Source organism: Tachypleus tridentatus, chromosome 3 (assembly GCF_004210375.1).
Source record: "Tachypleus tridentatus isolate NWPU-2018 chromosome 3, ASM421037v1, whole genome shotgun sequence".
Lineage (NCBI taxonomy): Eukaryota > Metazoa > Arthropoda > Merostomata > Xiphosura > Limulidae > Tachypleus > Tachypleus tridentatus.
The window spans coordinates 96,189,629-96,211,876 of NC_134827.1; the positions used below are offsets into that span (position 1 = coordinate 96,189,629).

The window sequence follows — 22,248 nt, forward strand, 5'->3', positions numbered from 1 at the left end:
ATAGAAAACGAGAAGACGAAAATATTGAAGATATGTTTAATATTGAAGGAGAAGGAAGAAATGTATTTTTATAAGGTATTAAAAAACCATAGCAATCAAATTTTGGAGGGTAAGAAACGAACGTCAGTGTTCTAAATTTAGGTCAACAGAAACAATTACCAAATTCCAAAATGTATTGTAAAATATATCTTGTAAATTGTTATTGATCACAAAATCAATCTAATGTAGATATGATTATTGCTAAATGAGACATTGTATACGAACCCTAGTTTCACAAGCAACTAAAAGAAGGTTTGTGAAATTTCAATTATCTACATTGTTAGAAATTTAATGGTTCATCATTACTAGTCATATAATTTCGGTAACTAATACAGTACACCATATGATAAAATCAAAACCAAAATTTTCATGTCACCCTACCGGGTTTTGTGAACAAAACTCTGCCCAAAATAACATCACGTTTTAGTTATTTCAAGCTCCATTTTCATGGTTCTCTATCTACTACTTCATATCATATCGTCTAATCAGAATAACACCATGTTTTAGGTATTTCAAGCTCTGTTTTTATGGTTTTTCTCTATTAATTATTTTTTGCTTGTAATGTATGACCAGAATAGCATCATGTTTTAAATAATTAAGGTTCTGTAATGTCTTTTAAGTAATGACAATATACGAAATGTACAAAATGTATATCATGAAATGAATCACTGCACAATATTCATAATAAAATTTAATTCGTTTTTTTTTTTTATAAATCATTACTCGTTAATTTATACAACTACTTTTATGCAAGTAATACAGATGATCTCACCTCTGTGTGCTGTAGTAGTAGCATAAAGATATTTTTTACTTCACTGAACCTATTATTAGATTTAAAATTTTCCTCGGACATTCATAAAATCAGCTGCAGATAAGTTTACTACAACATAAAATATGTTTAAACATTAACACTGACAGCTGCATTTCATTAAAGAAAACTAAACTATATTTCTTTCAAATAGTGGTTCATTCATAACTATTCGTTCCAAGCCAAAACGGGTAAGATCAATCGTCTCATAATTTCCATCTAGTATTAATTCCATAATCGCTCGACCTACTCCTGGTGCCATTTGAATTCCGTGGCCACTAAATCCAGTGGCAAAAAAAATGTTATTGTAATAAGGATGTCGTCCGATTATGGCATTTTGATCAAAAGTGTTATAGTCATAAAATCCAGCCCATGCACTCAGCATCTGAAAGTAAAGAAAAATAATATGACGAATTAATCTTCTGATCAAGCACTAAGTAGTTATATAAATTAAATTTTCATTGCCTAGTCTAATTAATGAAGTATGAACACTCATTTCACATTCATTCCATTGTAACTTCATGCTTAAACTCAAAGGGGAACTGACAATATCTGCTATATTGTACAATTTATAAAAGTCACAATGTTTCATTCTTGTTTTTTTGCTAAGAAATAAGGACAAATGGAGGGTTCACAATTAATATTGCTTTAAAATGGGTACATTTTATCGTGTGTTCAATACACAATTTTTTCACAAAAAGCACAAACCTTGTAGTTTGCAAATGTTTTGTGAACATTTTAACTGTTATATTATTGGTATATAAGATGCACTTGACGTATTCCAGTAGTGTCTCATTAAAATATAGAGAAAATTACAATTTTCTGACACATATGTTAAGTCAATATGGTCAACAAAAGTAGTGAGGTAATTTAAACTTTATCTACAACAATGAAGAGGTCATCCAGAAAACATTTGTTAACCTCAAATTTAGATATCCTGAGATTAAATTTACTCAATATATCAAAACAAAAACACGTAACAATGATTAAAAATAAAACCACACATACTCAAACACTTTTTAAATAGTTCAAATTAACCTTTCATATTTGCAGAACATCAATTTCTCCATTTATTTCAATTACCTAACCTCTGACCCCATATTTTTACTCCTTCTGAACTTGCATTGCTTAAATATTTTGATATATCATGAATTACTTTACGAAGATGTTTCATGGTTAAGAAAAGACTGAATACTCAAAACTGAACAGTATATGATTAAAAACCTCAAGAATTCTTTGACCTTTTTCAGTAGTGGATTTTTTATTCTTGTACAATCAATCTCTTAAAAAGTAAAAATTTTCAAATAGAGTCAATCTACATTAAATTATATTTAGAGTGGTTATATATTGTAGAAACACTTTTCGAATAATCTTATTTGCATGTGCAACACTTGTTTTGTTTTGTACACAAAAGCAACAGCATGTGTGTCAGCTTTGGGTTACAGATCCTTTATTCAAAACAGAACTTTTAAAATTAACTGTTTTTTAAATATTTCAGGTCATTGTTTTGTCATAATTTATCAAGTAACTTATGTTTTGAATTTTTTTAGTGGTTGATTTTACTCCTAACCTCAGCTGTCAGATCCTTTGTAAAGTAATAATATCTGAAAAGTCCAGGAAGAGAATTGAGGGAACAAGAAAAAATCTAAGTACAGTTTTAATTCATTTATGCTCCAAATCAAATCAAGAAGCTTTATAATAAAACAATGGTAAATATAGAGAAAACTAAACATTTTGTGAAAAGACAGAAAGAGTTCCATCACAGTTGGACAATGATCAACATATATAATCTGTTTTAGTAATATAACGACCAAGACATATAGCAAACTATGTTAGTCACAGAGTGATCAACACATACAGTAAAATATCCATATTAGTTGCATAATGACCAACACATAGTAAAACATCCATATTAGTTGCATAATGACCAACACATAGTAAAATATCCATATTAGTTGCATAATGACCAACACATAGTAAAACATCCATATTAGTTGCATAATGACCAACACATAGTAAAATATCCATATTAGTTGCATAATGACCAACACATAGTAAAACATCCATATTAGTTGCATAACGACCAACACATAGTAAAATATCCATATTAGTTGCATAATGACCAACACATAGTAAAACATCCATATTAGTTGCATAATGACCAACACATGGTAAAACATCCATATTAGTTGCATAATGACCAACACATAGTAAAACATCCATATTAGTTGCATGATGACCAACACATAGTAAAACATCCATATTAGTTGCATAATGACCAACATTTTTAGCAAAATGTATCTCAGAATAATTGGTATGAGTATTAACACTTTTATTGATAAGCAGAGAACGTTTCGACCTTCCTAGGTCATCTGCAGGTTAACAAAGTAAAAGTAAAGCAACCTTTCAAACAAATGTTTCATTTGACATATTGTTAACCTGAAGATGACCTAGGAAGGTCGAAACATTATTTCTGCTTATCAATAAAAGTGTTAATAGCCATGCCAGCCGTTCTGTGATACATTTTTATTTAAAGCAGGTTTCTCGTCATGAAGGACATATAGGAAAACAACTCAGCCCTAGTAGAGTTGCATGCTGTCCAACACAAATAGAAAAAAAATTTTAGTTGAAAAGTAACCAACAAATATTACAAAACATTTTTACTTGCACGTCCACCAGTACACATAGCACATCATTTTTATTTAATTATACAGTGACCAACATACATAGAAATGCATCTTATTTACTTACACAATGACAAACATAAGAAAAAAAATAACTCTTTGTTACACAGTAAATAACACTGCAAGTCATCCTGTTCATAATTACACAATGTCCAAATCTACAACAATCAAAGTAAAACAACCTTTCAAACAAATGTTTCATTCAACGTATTTTAATTAATCGTAAGTGAAATGAAACTGTGAAAAGTTTTAATTGGTTATAAATAAAAGAAAGAATGGCCAAATAAGTAGGAAGGGAAATAAATATAATGACTTTTTATTTTTATTTTAATAAATCTTCTGCAAATTCAAAGAGATTCAGATACAAATCCCAAATATTCCATGATAAACCACTATGCGATCATTCATGCTAAAATATATATTTACATGGAAAAATTGTGACTTATTAGAAACAGATCTCAATAGCTAAAAAGATTGCACGTATTTTAACATCAGAACTTTAATTTCTGGAAGTTTATACATAATTTATTCAGAGCTATATTATTTATTTGGTAACTTGACACTGCATTAGTCAGTCAACAAATTTTCATACTTTAATCTTTTCAAAAGCAGGCACCCTTTGAGCAAGTACTGGCCACACAGATTTGTTGAAAAATGTGTAATCTACATCAAGGTCTGTACCGTCTGGTTCTTCAGACTGAAATGGAAAAATAAAGAAAAACTTTGAGACGAGTCAAGAAACACCATGATGTGAGGGATTAAATAACAATAACACTGTGTAACACAAATTGTGTTCCTGAATAGTATGTGTTATTACACGATGTAACAAAAATTGTGTTCCTGGATAGTATGTGTTATTACACTATGTAACAAATTTTGTTCCTGGATAGTTTGTGTTATTACACTATGTAACACAAATTGTGTTCCTGGATAGTATGTGTTATTACACTATGTAACACAAATTTTATTCCTGGATAGTATGTGTTATTTCTTAATTGCTTATGTTGTAACAGTACAGAAAATGGCCATTATTCCCTTCAAACTTTGCTTTTTGTGACTTGGATAATGAAATTTAGAAATTAACCTATTTTATATGTAAAAATGAACAAATTTGCACATTTTCATTTACATAAGGTCTGAATAAAACAACATATGAATCAAGATTTACATGTATTTATACTAATGTTACACACAAATGTTTACAAGTGAGTAGTTTTTCGAGATTTGTGACTGTAATGTAAATCACTTTCACGTATCAGTCCCCAAATATAGTCTATCATCATGTTTTCATTATATGCTCCCAGATCACAAAAGCAAAGTTTAAAGAGAAAAATAGGTCTTTTCCATTTACTTTAGGCATAAGCAATTGGGAAATAACACTTTCTGTCCAGGTACAAGATAAAGTAAAAATTTTGTTACAAAGTGTAATGATATCAAGTCTTATGTAGCATAACACATATGCTGTCAGAGCACGATTACTTGATTGATAACTTGAGTGTGACATGACATTGCAATCAAACTAATAATCAGTTAAATCTTATCTTTCTTTGCTGAACCTATATTATCAATCTTACTGTTATAAAATATTACATAAATTGCTGATCAAAAGACCATGTTCCATTAGCATAGATACATGCCATGAGACTTTGTCTAGTAAGTGACATATGTAAACAGCACTTACTGAGAATTGTAGAGGAAGATAGAATTAAAACTGTTATCAATGAGATGTAACTACCAACCATTAAACGAAATGGCAGTTCAAACATAACCACAAATGTCTATTGTAGCTACAGAATCTCTATACTGAAATTTATCACATCTCAAAAACTGATTTTTGGCAGTCACATGAATGCTAATAAACATACACTAGATGTAAATTTGCAGGGTCCTTAAGTGTTCTGTTTCAAAAGTAAATGAATCGAAAATTAAGAGTAACAAGTACTTTTATTTATTTATTTTGAAGTTCATATGTCATGTTGTGCTGTAGCCTACATACTGCATAATTCTTCTCATGACATGCACACTTGAAGTTTATTTGTCATGTTGTGCTGTAGCCTAGAGACCGCATAATTCTTCTCATGACATGCACACTTGAAGTTCACATGTCATGTTGTGCTGTAGCCTAGAGACCACATAATTCTTCTCATGACATGCACACTTGAAGTTCACATGTCATGTTGTGCTGTAGCCTAGAGACTGCATAATTCTTCTCATGACATGCACACTTGAAGTTCATGTCATGTTGTGCTGTAGCCTACAGACAGCATAATTCTTCTCATGACATGCACACATTTTATTGATGTCACAACAGTACAAATTGCGATGTTAGACATACCTTTAGTGTCTGATGACAGACAACACACTACTGAATAGTGGTGCAAAATGGATATGATTAATATTAGTTCTGTAGATATATCCCTATTCCTCAGAAAACTGAACTCAGAGTGGTATAAAGTAATCTTATATTAATGTTACTTTTCTCGAGCATGTGGACAAGATTTTTAAAGTTTTTTGTTTTTTTTCCTTAGTTTATTTTAAAATAGAAATTTAAAACAATGGTAAAGTAGTTGTACATTTAACCTAATACTGTTTAATTACATTTAATTATTTTTAATGACACATTAACCTTAACCTTTTTTGTATCTGATGTTAAAAATTTTCTTCCTCTAGGGTGACCACTTACGAAATCAAAGTGTTAAAATAAAAGTTTGGTTCTATCAATTTAGCATGCACATGCATACAATATATATGTACAAATGAAACAAAAACTTCATTAATAATGAGACTAAAATTCAAAATTATTCCTTCATTACCAGCCCCCATTGTCAACCTTAAATCATAATGGTTAATGATTAGGGTCACAGCACCCAAACACTTTAGGAATATTTTATCTGTTAAACAAAATCCAAACACTAATGTAGAATTCACTAGGAACTAAGGAAAATTAATTAATGGTTGGGATTTGAGTGCTTGTATCCATTTCAATTCCAACTGTGTCTTTTCTTATAGCAAAGCCACATCGGGCTATCTGCTGAGTCCACCGAGGGGAATCGAACCCCTAATTTTAGCATTGTAAATCCATAGGCTTACCACTGTATCAGCAGGGGACCAATTTCAAATGACTTTTGGCATTTGTAGTTGGATGTGAGAATGTAGGCTACCCTTAATATTTAGATATAATCTTTAAAGTTAAAAAAACCAAAAAAAAACAGACTTTTACAAACTACAACCCCAACCCTCCATGTTTTGATTTAATATTGTAAGATATAAAAGGGCATATTAATTATGGACAAATGTTTTGGAATAAAACATATGCCAATGAAAGTAATCACTGAAAACTTTCAGGTTAAATAACTACATAAAAAAATATTTAGTGATCAAAACATTTAACAAAGAATGATTATTAGATGACATGAATAATAAGACAGTCACTCAGTTAAGGACTTTAGTCTGTTTAGAAAAGTATGTGGGATATTTAGTTTCTATTGTTTCTATGATCTGTAACATAAAAAAGGAGCAAGTTAATTTGCTTAGAATTGTGATTTGGCCTCAAATCATGTGCTTATGAAAGAAAAAAGTAACTTGTCAGACAACAGGTGTGTCGATATTTTATGTTAGTGAGTGCACTATATTTAACTGTTTTATTTCTCAAAATCAACAACATCTATTCCTTGACAATTCTTTTAATTACAAAATAATATAGTGGATAACCAATAATGATTTACTACATACCAGTATCACTAAACTAATGGTAATCTACCACATAATGGATCACTAAATTAATGGTAATTTACCACATAACACAATCAATAAACAAATAGTAATTAACACATAATGCAATCACTAAGTATTCAAACATACATATATACATACTCAAGTTGTCTCTTAAAAAACAACAACAAATATATAATAATGAGCTTTGATATAGAAGACTGAAATAACCAAACTTACTGGTGATGGTGACTTTCCACAAACATAATTACCTCCCAGACCTTCCCTACGGCAATAGACACCTGACGGATCAATCATCAATGGAAAGTCAATTCCCAGCTCTTTCTGTAATTTGATAACATAGACATACCTTTTCCTGAGGAAAATGAAAAAAACAAGTTAAAAGTCAGAGTTCTTTTAATGTTCTGATGAACAAAACACAAAGCCTTTTTCAAAAGAAAATTAATATACCCTCATGTTGTTTCTTATTTTTGTCTGAATTCCATGATTCATGTAAACTTAATGATTAAAAAAAATAACTCTTCCAAATAGGCTTGAAAAAGTTGCACCATTACAAGAAGTCCAAACTCAATTCTACTATATCTGTAAAACAATATCCAGATTTTTACATTTAATAAAATCGTGAGACCAACTGTTCTCCAATGGTTTAATTCCAGCTAGTTCTCTGTTTGTTGGATAAATTATATTTCGGTTTTCAAGACATTTGTTGTTATTTCCTCACCTTGCAAATGGAATTAAATATCCCCTAGCGTTTCTTGATGAGAAACTTATAAGGCTTAGTTAAATAATTCTAGATAGATTCAGCAAACATTTATTAACTGCCAATGTCACTAAAATCTTTGGCACGAATGTAACTATTACGACACGTGCTTAATACCAGTTTCTGTATTTTAGTAAAGTAATCTAGTAATACTAAAGTACTTTCTCTACTGCATACGATGATAGAATTAACTGTGTCATTCAATGTTTGACTATTTTCAAGGTAAGTTTATCCTGGAGAAAGAACAGAACTCTTCAATGCATTATACTTGTATAACAGCTTATCCTACTTCACTGCAGTTTAAAATTAATATTTATACTAAGGTTTAATGAGTTTAAAAGTATTATAACATTTGTTGTTTCTCTTAACCCTCATATTAGTTTGAAAAATTAAGTTTGAATCATCTTTGTCTGATAGGATTATGGGCTTTTCAACTGTATAAATAGGCTTGCTTTCAGTTTCGTAATACACTTGCACATTACACCTAAAACCACAGACACTTTGATCCACTAACAGTTTCATTGTAAAAGACATTCTTCCTTTAGTTTCTTCACAAGATACATTTGTGCATTGTAGATAACTGACATTTTGAATTAGCACACTGTAGATTCACATAGTTTGTCATTGTAATATATTTTTGCTTATTACTAACACTAAACATTTTCATATGTTTGTGGAAACTATAATAAATCACTACTTGTAGATGTCACATACTGTGATGATATAATTTAATTAATGCAATTTCTTCTTCTTTCCTTCTCTTGGTATATACATACTTATAAACTTTTGCAAGAAAAATAACGTAATCATACACTTCCTTCCATGATCTAGCTCCTGGAGGTCACAAAAGTCAGTTTCTAACAGTGCATTCTGAATTCAATACACTCTTTGCTTTCTCACACTTTCTACATGCAATGCCCTGAAGCAGAACATTTTTAAAAAAAAATTTGAAAATTTTAGGTTTTATCCCAGTAAAGCTAGTACCCAGGTATACAACAAAACTGAGATCCTGTTAGCAAATTGAATTGTTGTATTTTGAAGCATCTATACAGTAACATAAATAAACAGGGCTTACAACTAACTTTTTGTCCACTTGCACATCTTTGTTAGTTTAAACATTACCTGCAAAATGCCAGTCATTCTGGCAAAAATAAACAAACTAACCAAGAGTGGTATGTCTTTAATAGATATGAATAGTTATTTAACAAGAATTTTGAAAGTGTTAATTTTGATATAATATTTCTTAGTGTACAATCAAATTTTAGATCTATGTTCAGAATAATAATTACATTTTCTAATATAAAATGAAATAACACTTGAATGAGATTTTATACTATCAATCAGTTACAGTATTGTGGATTTTCACATAAATGTTATGCATGCAGCCACTTTTTAAAAGTACTTTTTACTGTTTTTACAACTGGTATAAACATTTATAAATGCATTTTGATTATTACTGACTGGTAAAAAAATGCCAGTGCCTCTTGATGGTCAATGGATAAACACAATAGAACCCACTGGCTTTTTATTAACTAACAGTCACTAATTTTGAGCCCTAACGATATTTCAAAATACTAAACAAAGTGATGTTAACTGCACAATTACTTATATTTTTAGTGCATGAAAGTGCTGTACGTCAGAAACACTACATCCAACAACAGAACTTCAAACACTTCTTCATCAAGACTTTCTATATTAAACTGTTTTTTGGGAAAATTGTTTACATCATTCTTACAGTTTCTCAGCTTCATATGCTAATCTACCATTTCTTACAAGTTAATCTCCACACAGACACAATAGCACATTTCTTTGGACAATATTTCTTACAATTTGGTCTCCACATTGACTCAGTAGCAGATTTCCCTGGACAATATTTCTTACAATTTAGTCTCCACACTGGCTGAGTAGCACATTTCCCTAGACAATATTTCTTACAATTTAGTCTCCACACTGGCTCAGTAGCAGATTTCCCTGGACAATATTTCTTACAATTTAGTCTCCACACTGGCTCAGTAGCACATTTAATTGAACAATATTTCTGCGAAGAACTTCCTGGTTAAGCTCCTGCTATTTCTTTATAAAATTCAACAGTCAATGGTGCAATATTTAGCAGTTTGGTGGAGACAGATGAACATAAACAACACATAACTTACTCAATCATCTATTATGTCTCCATATTTAACATGTTATATAACTACACACTTCTAAGTATCAGTAAGTTTATTGACTTAGAAGTTTTCCAAATTTACAGCACCAATACCCTCATTACAGTTTAGTAATAAAATGGAGCTGAGCTAGGCATTTCTATCTCACTTCCCAATCACATCATTTTTTCCACAATACAGATAAAACTATATGTACTTTTCATCAAAATGCAAGTAACCCTCTCTTGGAAAGTAGGAGTTACATTTTTCAAAATCAAAGTAACCCTTTCCTTCATTTTTCCCTGCACCAGTTATTTCTGGAAGTTACCCAAGAATAACAAAGGTACTGATATAATATACAGCACATCACTGAAACTTATGCAATTAAATTTAAAAATGCAGCTCTCCATAGAAATGTATTCTTCAAACTACTTATACTGCTATAATTATCAAAAAACTATTATAACTAAAACAATTTCATTTAAATAATTCCATCCTTTATCATGGTAAGGGATCATTTTTAAACTATGCGAGACTTTATGGGATTTGAATGTATATGTTACTTATTTTTATTTCACTTAAAACAATACTTTATGAACAATGTGTTTTATAACTTGGAACTATCATGAGTTTAATGTATGCCAAGATGGTCTTGACTACAACTGAAACAACAAATTTTGATTACTAGTTATATCTTACTGTATACAAAACATTGAAAAACTTGCTTTTTTTTAATTATTTCCTGAAACACAATACACATGTATTATCTAAAGTATTCATTAAAAAAATCCAACTGAATAATTATTTTTCTTTACACATCAAAGCAGTTAAATTTTAACCATTCTAAAGCAATTACAATAACATATTATTAATCCTAATGAACTTGCAATGTTAAAACACTGGTTGAATTAAGATTTTTTTTTATTAATACCTGAAATAAATCCCTTCTTTTTTTTCTGACTTTATCATAAAAATGCCTAAATCCATACTGTATACACAACATATTCTGGAAAACAACAGAATAATCTCCAGTTTGCAATCTAATTTTGAACACTTTTTTTTTTCTACTAGGCCTAAACTATTCTATGCTCTAGCAATTCAAAGTTACCAAACTAAACATACCCAATTTTATTGATCTATATGCATTGTTTCTAGATAACATGAACCTATAAAACTTGAAGACAGATGCACATAAACATGTCTAAATTACACATTAATCTCTATACGTCTTCCAGAGATAATAAGTGCTTTTTATTATTATACAAGGTATCCGAAGTGAACCATAGGTGATTTGCAGCTTTTCTAAATTTCAGATACATGATTGATTATGGTGCTGCCAAGTTAGTCCAGTTTTCAGTCCAAACTTGTTTAAAATTACACATGGAACATGACATGTAAAAGAAGTTAAAGCTGTGGTGACCCAGTCAAAGGTTATGACCAAAACTTTCAAAAAATCATAATAGAAAATGTAAGATAAGAGTCTTGATGAAACATTATTTGCAGAAAAAAATATCTGGGAAAGAATGAATGTAGATGATCTTTAATTAGATGTGTTTGAAAAAATACAGCTAAATGCATAATATTTTAGAATCTACAAAAGTAACACAAACACATGAAGCTGGCTATTATACACAATTTTTCTGATAATTGTTCTCAACAATTAATCACTAAATCATCAAATAAATTGTGTAATTTTTGGTAACAAAATAGGGTTCATACAAAACTAGAAGCTGGAAAAAACTTGAAACAAATTATTGACATCTGTAAGATCTGACCCAAGGAATCTTTTACTATAACTTTCTCTACAGATATAGTGGTTGTACGGTTCTCTGTTCTCCCAACATCATCCATTCTTAGTACTGTAATCAAAGATATATGGCAAGTAATGATTGTTTTTGTAACTGTTAAACACAAGATTTAACTATCTAGTTAATGAATTCACAATGAAAATAGCTTCATTCAGAAATAATTCTACATCACACATTCTTTCACAATACTCTGTTCTCCTTCAATTTTGATAACATCCAATGTTATCATTAGTTTCTTGATGAAGAGATACCTATTGAAATAAAAATATATCTCAGAATAGCTGGTTTTAACACTTTTACTGATAAGGAGAACAATGTTTCAACCTTCCAAGGTCAAAACGTTGTTCTCTCCTTATCAGTAAAAGTTTTTATTCCCATACCAGCAATTCTGAGATATATTATCACCAGTCTCATATTTCCATACTACAGTTCATAATTTCAGATTTTAAATTCTACAGACCATTCTTTGCCAACATTACCAATACTATTTTCAAGGTCTTGCAACTTGCTAGCCTGCTTATCACGATAATCATCATTTTCAATTTCCTGCTGCTTGAATGCTTTCATCGTTATTATCACCCTCTTTACTTTTCAGCTTGTTTCTTTTTTTCTGTAAAAAGTTTGCAGTCAGGCAAAACTAGGGATGTTTTATTACTCTGTGGTAAATTTCTTCTGAGGCATTATTTTGTAATTGTTTTTCCAGTGCAGAGAATTTCTATAGTATCAAAGAAGTTTCAAAGATTATGTTGGAATGCTAGTTTTGACAGAGTAGCTATAGTAATGTCAACTATTCTTCATTTACAGGAAGCTAGTTACCTAGAATATCTGAACTAAGTAACATACACATACTGTAGATTAGGCTTTTGTCTCTCTTTGGCCATTTTGCAATTTTACTAGTTCTGACAAAAATTATTTCTGGTCTTCTCTATGATTTGCTATGTCTGCAAATAATATCATACCGTAGTCACATCCATATTTGCTGCACTTGTAGAATGTTGAGCATCGTGCTATTTTACACATACAAATGAGTTTTAAATCTGATATTTCTCACATCAGTCCTCTGAGATACATGCAATCTCGACAGAAAATCTGCTGGTTGCTCTTACAGTTTCTGATGATTACAGGCTTTGCAAGTATTTCCACAAACATGGTGTTACAGTAACATCATGACCTCATACAAAGTTTGTAAACATTTTCTCCACCAACAAAGAAACACTTGAAGTTTTAAAATTAAACCTAGATAATTTTACCCATCTTTTCTTGAAATGTACTACAAACATGTGCTCAATACCTGTATTACATGACTTTCCTTGAAGTGTACTACAAACGTGCTTGATATTTGTATTACATGACTTTCCTTGAAGTGTACTACAAACATGGCTCGATATCTGTATTACATGACTTTTTATGAAGTGTACTACAAACATGTGCTCGATATCTGTATTACATGACTTTCCTTGAAGTGTACTACAAACATGTGTTCGATATCTGTATTACAACTTTTCTTGATGACATTAGATCATCAGTTCTTCTGTTTTGAGGTTGATGGACATCATTAGATTCCTCATATCCAATAAAACTTCCAACAGAGTTGAGAAAATACCAGGTGTAATACCATACATTATCTGTTTGACTCACTGACTGGTTGTTAAAAAACAAAGAAACACTTGAAGTTTTAAAATTAAACCTAGATAATTTTACCTGTCTTTTCTTGAAATGTACTACAAACATGTGCTCAATACCTGTATTACATGACTTTCCTTGAAGTGTACTACAAACATGTGCTTGATATTTGTATTACATGACTTTCCTTGAAGTGTACTACAAACATGTGCTCAATACCTGTATTACATGACTTTCCTTGAAGTGTACTACAAACATGTGCTTGATATTTGTATTACATGACTTTCCTTGAAGTGTACTACAAACATGTGCTCAATATCTGTATTACGACTTTCCTTGAAGTGTACTACAAACATGTGCTCAATATCTGTATTACGACTTTCCTTGAAGTGTACTACAAACATGTGCTCGATATCTGTATTACACGACTTTTTATGAAGTGTACTACAAACATGTGCTCGATATCTGTATTATATGACTTTTCTTGAAGTGTACTACAAACATGTGCTCGATATCTGTATTACATGACTTTCCTTGAAGTGTACTACAAACATGTGCTCGATATCTGTATAACATGACTTTCCTTGAAGTGTACTACAAACATGTGCTTGATATCTGTATTACATGACTTTTCTTGAAGTGTACTACAAACATATACTCGATACCTATATTGCATGAGTTAATTTTGTTTTTCCCCAAAAATATTCATTGTAAGCACAGAAAAACAAAACTGGCAAGTTTATAGTTCTTTCTTTGTAAAGATGATATTATTCTGTTCATGAAAAAACTGAGAAACCAGATATACTGTAATGTATATGTTTTTATACAAGGTATAATTTTGCCATATTTCCTAACAAGAGTTTTTCACAAATGAAATACACTCTTTGCAATAATTATTTGGTATCATGTTAATTAACTATTTTTCAGATTTATTTTGTATACCTTTCCTCAAACAACACATATTTATCTTATTGGCATGAACTCCACACATTCTTAGGTAATACATAGTAATGCACATTTTTGTATTGCAGAATACATAACTCATATTTAAAGCAATATTAATATTTAATTATTTATTTATTCATTCATTAAGTCCACATCCAAATATTAAAGTTTTATCAGGAACATGTTAACACTGAATATGTAGGAATGGCTTGAATTGTTCATCTGAAATGATATTTAAAATATCTCCTCAACAGACCATCAGAACTTTACAATACTATACAGTGTTTTCTTTTATAACAACATCTATGAAATGACTGAGTTGCAAGTTTTGGAAACACCTTAAATATCATAGTAAAAAGTTTGAATTTCTTTCTCTTCTTATATTCTGTTACATGATAACTAAAAACCAAAATAATGGTGTCAAACAGTTTCACTGAGACAACATAGTTTTAAATACAGTATTTGCTTTTATATGTATTACTAACTAGCAGTAATTAAAAGAAATCACAATTCTGGTGTACACGATTTATCATAACCCCCTTAAAGTTAACTTTCTTACAGACATTTAATCTTCCAAATGTCTGTCAAAAAGCTAACTTAAGTACAGGGTGGAACAGGAATTTCCAGCCAATAAATAAACAGTAAATATTACAGTTGGAATATTCATTATGTTTAGAATTTTGTTATACTTCATAAAGCAGATATTTATCTTATGACAGATGAAGAATTATAAATGAATTACCTGGGCTCTACAGAATTTAGAATTTGGTTATAAATACAACCTTTCTATGCATATTGAAACACTGTTAAAAAAATGAGCGAAAAGTAAAGAAAACTTGTCAAAAAAAGAAGTAAATGTAAGGATGGTTAATATTGATTCTTCAAATGCAATACAAACAAGATAGTAAGGATGGCATTTGTACCATCCCTACATAATAAGTTGGTAGGGTTAGTTTTGAATTTCACACAAAGCAACTCAAGGGCTATATGAGCTAGCCGTCCCTAATTTAGTGGCATAAGACTAGAGGGAAGGCAGCTAGTCATCACCACCCACTGCCAACTCTTGAGCTATTCTTTTACCAATGAAGAGTGGGATTGACTGTCACATCATAATACCCCCACAGCTGAAAGGGTGAGCATGTTTGGTATGATGGTGATTCAAACCCGTGACCCTCCAATTACAAGTCGAGTGCCTTAACCATCTGGTCATGTGGGGCCCCCTACATAATAGCACATACAATAAATAATATATAGTATATTACTTAAGTGTTCAATCACAGTTAAGTTTAATTTGTTCTATTTTCTCTGTTAACATTCTTCTATACTGTGTGTGTGTGCCACTTTGCAGAAATGATGCAAATGCTATACCTAACTGTCTCATATACTATTCCAAATGAAGACTAAGTAAGCCATATAGTATTTATAAAGCTTTAAGAACAAATGTAATCCAAGCATCTGAAATAAAATTAAAATTAGGGAACAAAACGTGGGAACCTTATACAAAAACAATGAATCAAACTAACTCTGGGAAAGGTTGCTCGATTTTAATATATTGAAGATTAGGTTTTGATTCATAACATATAATTATAACAGAATTATCAAAATTGCATATTCTAAAATTTTATTAATAATTTTTTAACGTTTTAAAACTTTCAAAATATTGCAAGCACAACCGTTTCAATTTAAGATGCCTTTGGAGAAATTAATACTTTTGTACTTTTGTAGCTCTTGCAAGAAGTTACCCATTAACAAAAAGAAAGAAAAAATGCACAATAAACTGAAAGCCATACAGACAAGGGGGAACTATATTTCTTACAATTTTAACTCACTTACCAAGAAGATAACTTTCTTAAGAGTTGTTAAATTCAAATTTCTCATAAAGCAGATATTTATCTTATGATTGATGTAGAATTCTAAACATAAATTACCTGGGTTCTACAGGAAATGGAGGCTTCAATATACCTGGTCCAGTTCCTATCCTCAACATTTTTGCAACCTCTCCTGTATTAGGTCCAGCAGCAACAATGAGGATAGCAAACTTTATTTTTTTTATATCTCCTGTCTTTGTTTTAACCTGTTGTGATCATAATTAGTGTAGAAGAAAATATGTTCAACTGATAAAAACAATTCTAGTAGTAAGAAGAGAGAAACCAACAATACTACCTCATCAGTAAAGCAATTTATCAAAAACACAATCTCTTTTAATATTGTTTGGGCATTATACATTCAAAATTTGTCTTTTCATTTTTGATAACTTTCTCATCTATAATGGAAGTTTAAATAATTACAAAATTAGCTTAAGCCTGATTCATAATTCAATATTTATCATTTGAGTGGATTTCAAATACCAATGGCTAATAAATTATTTACATTTGAAGTAAAATCTTTGTTACTAATTATGGTCAAATGAGTAACATTTTGCTAGTTTTTCTCATTAACTAATTCAAATGGCAACTTCTGCTAATTTTTGCACACATAGCATACTTTGCTAGTGTCATTAAGCATTTATTTTGCAGAAAATAAATTTAAAAAGGCTTCATTCTAGAGAAAATTCTTCTGAAATGTTCAATATCTTAGATATAAAAGCAAAAGTTAAAACATTACTTTTGTACTACATGACAAACTAAGTAAATTTTAGATTTTAAGATCATGTTTGTTATGGTACTCCTAAATAGTCTTTGCTGTGACCATTAATTAAAAGTATTCATAATTTTGTTTGCTTTTTAATTTTATACAAAGCTACACAAGGGTTAGCTGTGCTAGCCATCCCTAATTTAGCAGTGAAAGACTAAAGGGAAGACAGTCAGTCATCACTATACCCACTACCAATTCTTGAGCTACTCTTTTTACCAACAAATAATGAGATTGACATAGTTTTCAATACTAAGAACCAGGACAGCACAACAAAGGATGTTGTTCTTGTACTCTTTTTTTTTCTTACTGATTTTTAAAAATAAAAGAAGTAATTTTACAATGAAAATTATTAAACTCCTTAAATAACCATCTTGTGCATATTACTATTATTTATTCAGCAGATCAGAAATAAGAAATAAACAGCAAATCAACCACATTTAAACAAACAACCTTTTGATAAATATTAGCATTTTAGGTACATTTATAAGTTTTAAGGGAAATGTATTATATATATCAACACTTTTATTTTAGCAAGCAAAGTTTAGAAAGTAATAGATTTTACTAGATTTATCCCTAAAAAAAGAAGAAGAAAGGTCCACCTTTCAAAAGCGTTCGGGTGTTATAGGGTTTATATTTCATACTAACATCATTATCAGTCAAACAAATACTAATTAGAAAACAAAAATTAAGCAATTTTAAATCTAATAACAATGGAACTACTATACTAACCAAGAGATGGTTCACGCTGTAGTACGGTTCATCTGAATCTGCAATGATTTTTTCATGTTCTTTCTGAAATTCAACATTTATAACTTCACCATCAACATACTGAGCCCCTAGAGAGATAGCTTTCCCCTTAAATGCCATAAGCAGTGACCATGGATCAAACCATCCTTCATTTTCCAGGCCTAAATGAACAACATTTGCTCAGACTTATAGGCCGTAAGTGACAAGGTGACAACCTGAACATGTTTCATGAAAGTTAGTATCACTTCAGTTTGTCCAAGTTATTGTTAGCGGTTGTTCTCTATGCATTAATATGGACACTTTGCTTCAACACTCAAATGCCTCGGTACATTAATCAAATCAACTGTTAATATAGTTTCTTTAACTGCATTACAAAAATAAACTACTGGAAGAAAGAGTTTGAAAAAAATTTATTCAAAAACGGCTGATATGGGTATTAAAACTTTTATTAAAATAGAGAACGTTTTTAGGTAACCTAAGAAGCTCAAAACGTTGTTCTCTACTTTATTTTAATAAAAGTTTCAATACCCATACCAGCTGTTTTGATATACATTTTAACTTCAAGTGGGTTTCTTGTCATCAAGAAATAGTTTGAAACTTCAGATGAACTTTGTACATATTAGTATAATAATGTAGCTTCTGTTAATAAAATATTTTTTTATATGTGATATACAAAAAATCCAAATAAAAATTTAATTTTCCTGTTTTCATAAAAAGTTTAAATGATTGTCATCATAGACTTTAGTTACTAATTTTTTTATATCTTCTTATGTTCTTGTAAACCTTTAACGTAGTTTATTTTTCATTTTTATTTGGAATCAAAAAACATCACATGCAGTTTCACTGGAATTATGATCAACAACTTTTACCAAAATCATAAGCATTCTGCCTTTTTCTAAATTCAAATAAAGATTTGAATCTTTATATTTAATAAGTGTTAAATCATTTCACATTTATTTATACATATATTTTCACATTTATTTATATTTTTAAATTTCATTTTGGAAAATTTCTTTGTCCATTCAATCAGGTACTTGATGATAACATAACATTTGAAACCCAATATTTTCGTCCCCTGAAAATGTATTTCTGATCAATATTTATCTTCCCTCACCCAAAACTATCTTGACATTGGTTTGTCCTCTAAAAACTGTATCGCTAACAACATACTAGTCTTTCATATCTCATGACTTTCATGCTATTTTAGAGCATATGCTGATCACGTGACTACTCTCCACTAATTATATTGCATCATCTATACAAGCACACGTAAATTCCTGTAACATTATAGCATAGCTCTTACTTCCAAGAAATGGCAGGTACAAACTAGAAACACTGGCATATTAGTGAATACGAAGAGTGGGAAGTGGGTGAGTATGTGTAACTACCTATTGGAAATATATTTTCAGAGTAAAAAAAAAATGTTAGCTTCCAAAATGGTACAACATCCTCTCACCCAAAGCTAGGATCCCAAACTGGAAAGGTGGAGAGGCCAGTGAAAACAATCAGGATATAATAAATCAAGAGCAACTGCCCTGAAAGAACAGGTGAGCCGTAATAAAAAAAAAAAAAGGAAGCACATGTGGGAGTGCATCACTACTTGTGAAACAGGTATGCTCTTGACTCAGTAACAAACACAATAATATGTAGAGGGTGGAATGTAACATTCCAAGAAAGAGATGTCCAGTATCTTTCATTGGAGTAGTGGTGTATAACTATGATGTGAAACAGCACAGCACGGACAAAAATAGAATATCTAGTTCCACATAATTTTTGGCTTTGTGATTAACCCCCGAACCACTACAACAAAGCTGCCCCAAGCTTTTTTTCCTTCCTACTGAGCTTCTTGGGGAATTCTATGCACTCCATGATATTCTTTATTTGTGGTCCAACGAAGACAACAGCTTTGACCTTTGCCTCATATAGCTTAAGGAAGAAGTCTCAAAGGTACATGAAGGGTGCAGACTCCTTATCAAGAGCTGTGACAAATTGTTTCATAAGACCCAATTTTATGTGCAATGGTGGGAACAACACTTTCTGAAGGTCCACTAGTGGCTTACATTTGACATTGTGCCTCCCCACAGAGAACTCGGTCTGTTGTGGCCAGTGCTTCCTGTTGTAGTGTGCTGCAGTCTCCCTGCTGTTCCAAAGGCAAAGATAACAGAAAAACTTGTTAAAGCCTCCTTGGAGACCCATCAATAATACCACTATTTTGAAGTCTCCAATAACCTCCCAGCCATACTCACCATATTTCAAGGCTTCTAGCAAGGTCTTAATGCTGTTGTATTCTTTTTTGAGGTACACTAAAAGGTATTTAAATTTTAAAAGATCTAAAATTTGTATAATATAAAATTTTACAATTCAAGCAAACAAAAATTGTCTGTCTTACCTTCTAGAGTTTTTTTGCAGTGCTCACAGGTAAAATGAGGAGCCCAGGGTTTGTCTCGATCCCCGACAGGCATGCTGAAATATGCCTTGTAGTCTTCACAAATTTTAGCAGATGCTGTCACAGAGTACTTTTTTGCTCTTGTTTTGATAAGACACAAACATTCTCCAGATGTATTCTGCTATGTATGTATGGCCATATACATAGCAGAATACATCTGGAGAATGTTTTGCAGCTTCTTGATGCCATCTCTGATAAAATCAGATAGGTCTATGTTTTCACTTAGGCAGCTAGAACTAAACTGAAGTGGTGAGCCCCTGTATATATGTTACTATGAAAAGTTCTAGAAAATTCTAAAAGGTTCTTGAAAATTTTCACAAGTTCTACAACATTCTAGAAAGTTCTTAAAAATTCTTGTAAGTTCAAGAAAAATATTCTATCAGCTACTCAGCACTGAATCTACCTGGAATGTTCTGGAAAATGGGTAAATTTGAAAATTTCATTACCTAGGTCACAAAAACAAAGACTGAAGAGAAAAATAGTTCTTTTCTATTTACTCTAGGCATAAGCAATTTTCTGCCCAGGAACAAGAAAAACTAAAAATTTTGTTACATAATGTTTAGAATGTATCAAGTGCAGTCTATCAGGGCAGAAAAAATCCAGTGGAATCACCTTGCATAAAAAATGTATTCTGTGATCAATAAATGTGGTCAGCTTAGGTAAAAACTTCTGGTGGGAAGCTCCGTGGATCCAGAATATTATGTCCTCGCATAATCAGTAAGTATGACAACAATAGCCTTTTTCAAACTGTGCTATGAAGTTTGATTTAGGTTATTGTACAAATCTCATTTAGAAGGAAACTTCCATGGTTAACCACTACAACAACTGGGAACCAGAAGTGGCAAGGAATTCTGTGATCTAATAGAAGAAGGGGGGGATAACTTGGGGTGTCTGGAGGAACAACACAATTGAGACAGTGCAACAGGTGTCTGCAATTCCCTATTTTGAAAAGCGGAAAGGCCCCCAATGTACAAATCACAGGTCAGTAGAAATGAGCAAAAATCTCCATCTGCTTCACATATGAAATTCATAAGTGACATTCCTTTACAAATGAAATAGTAATAATAATCAAAATATATACACATCCACACACTACCATATAAGCAGCTAGTGTTCTTACAGAAACACACCATCTCAACAATAAGCATTATATAAATATATAAATGTAGTTGAGATATAATATTAATCACACCAGACCATGCAATACCTGCCACTAAGTGGGATACTGAAATAGGATGTACCATACTGGCCTGATTATAAGGAGATGTTTTTTATTAATAATTACACTCTAAAACTTATAGTTGCTTTATAAACATTACCAACCACAAGCCCCTTCCCCTTACTTTAACCTGTCACATTCCTGAATATCCAGATAGCATCTGTCTATGCATGCACACAATACATTTGTTTAAGGTCATTGTTAATTCTCACAACTAATTCATCCAGAGGCTGTTCAGTTATTGTAATGGTTTGGTGAACCTAAGAAAAAAAAAAAGCATTATGACCCTCAGTTTTCTTTCTTTCCTATTGTTTATGAAAATGATGGTTGCCTTATATTCCTTTACAATCAATCCAATGAACTACATCAACTGAATAAGATAAAAAATATGTTGACTTATCCCAGTCCAAGGCAAACAGATGTGTAGAATCACCACAGGAGGAGGAAGATCCCTGTGCAAGGATGACACAGCTAGGTTGTGCAGATAAAATGTGACAAACGTATTTGAAGTTGTCTCCATACCAACATGAACAATGTCCTCCAAAGAATGATGATTCCAGATAGTTAAAGTTCTAGTGAAATGACTAATTTCATGCAAAGAAATATTGTATAGATGGTGACCTTCCATGGAGAAGTCAGAATACACCACTCCTATGAGT

The 22,248-nt window shown here is 31.0% G+C and overlaps 1 protein-coding gene and 1 long non-coding RNA gene across 3 annotated transcripts in view; one reads left to right on the top strand and one right to left on the bottom strand.

The window, feature by feature from the left end:
- Positions 1-307: 307 nt before the first annotated feature.
- LOC143247522 (uncharacterized) lies at positions 308-4,264 on the top strand. Of its 2 annotated transcripts, none has more exons than XR_013026599.1 (3): positions 308-546; positions 2,398-2,556; positions 4,141-4,264. It is a non-coding gene; the product is annotated as an uncharacterized LOC143247522 (long non-coding RNA). The 2 variants fall into 2 exon arrangements; XR_013026600.1 differs by having other exon boundaries at positions 318-546; positions 2,398-2,496.
- Positions 718-22,248, bottom strand: part of LOC143247521 (FAD-dependent oxidoreductase domain-containing protein 1-like) — a 49,011-nt gene continuing 27,480 nt past the window's right edge. The window contains 5 exon segments of the mRNA XM_076495782.1: positions 718-1,232; positions 4,124-4,228; positions 7,483-7,618; positions 16,472-16,617; positions 17,907-18,085. Of these exon segments, the coding sequence (XP_076351897.1) occupies positions 978-1,232; positions 4,124-4,228; positions 7,483-7,618; positions 16,472-16,617; positions 17,907-18,085 (821 nt within the window). The 3' untranslated portion in view covers positions 718-977.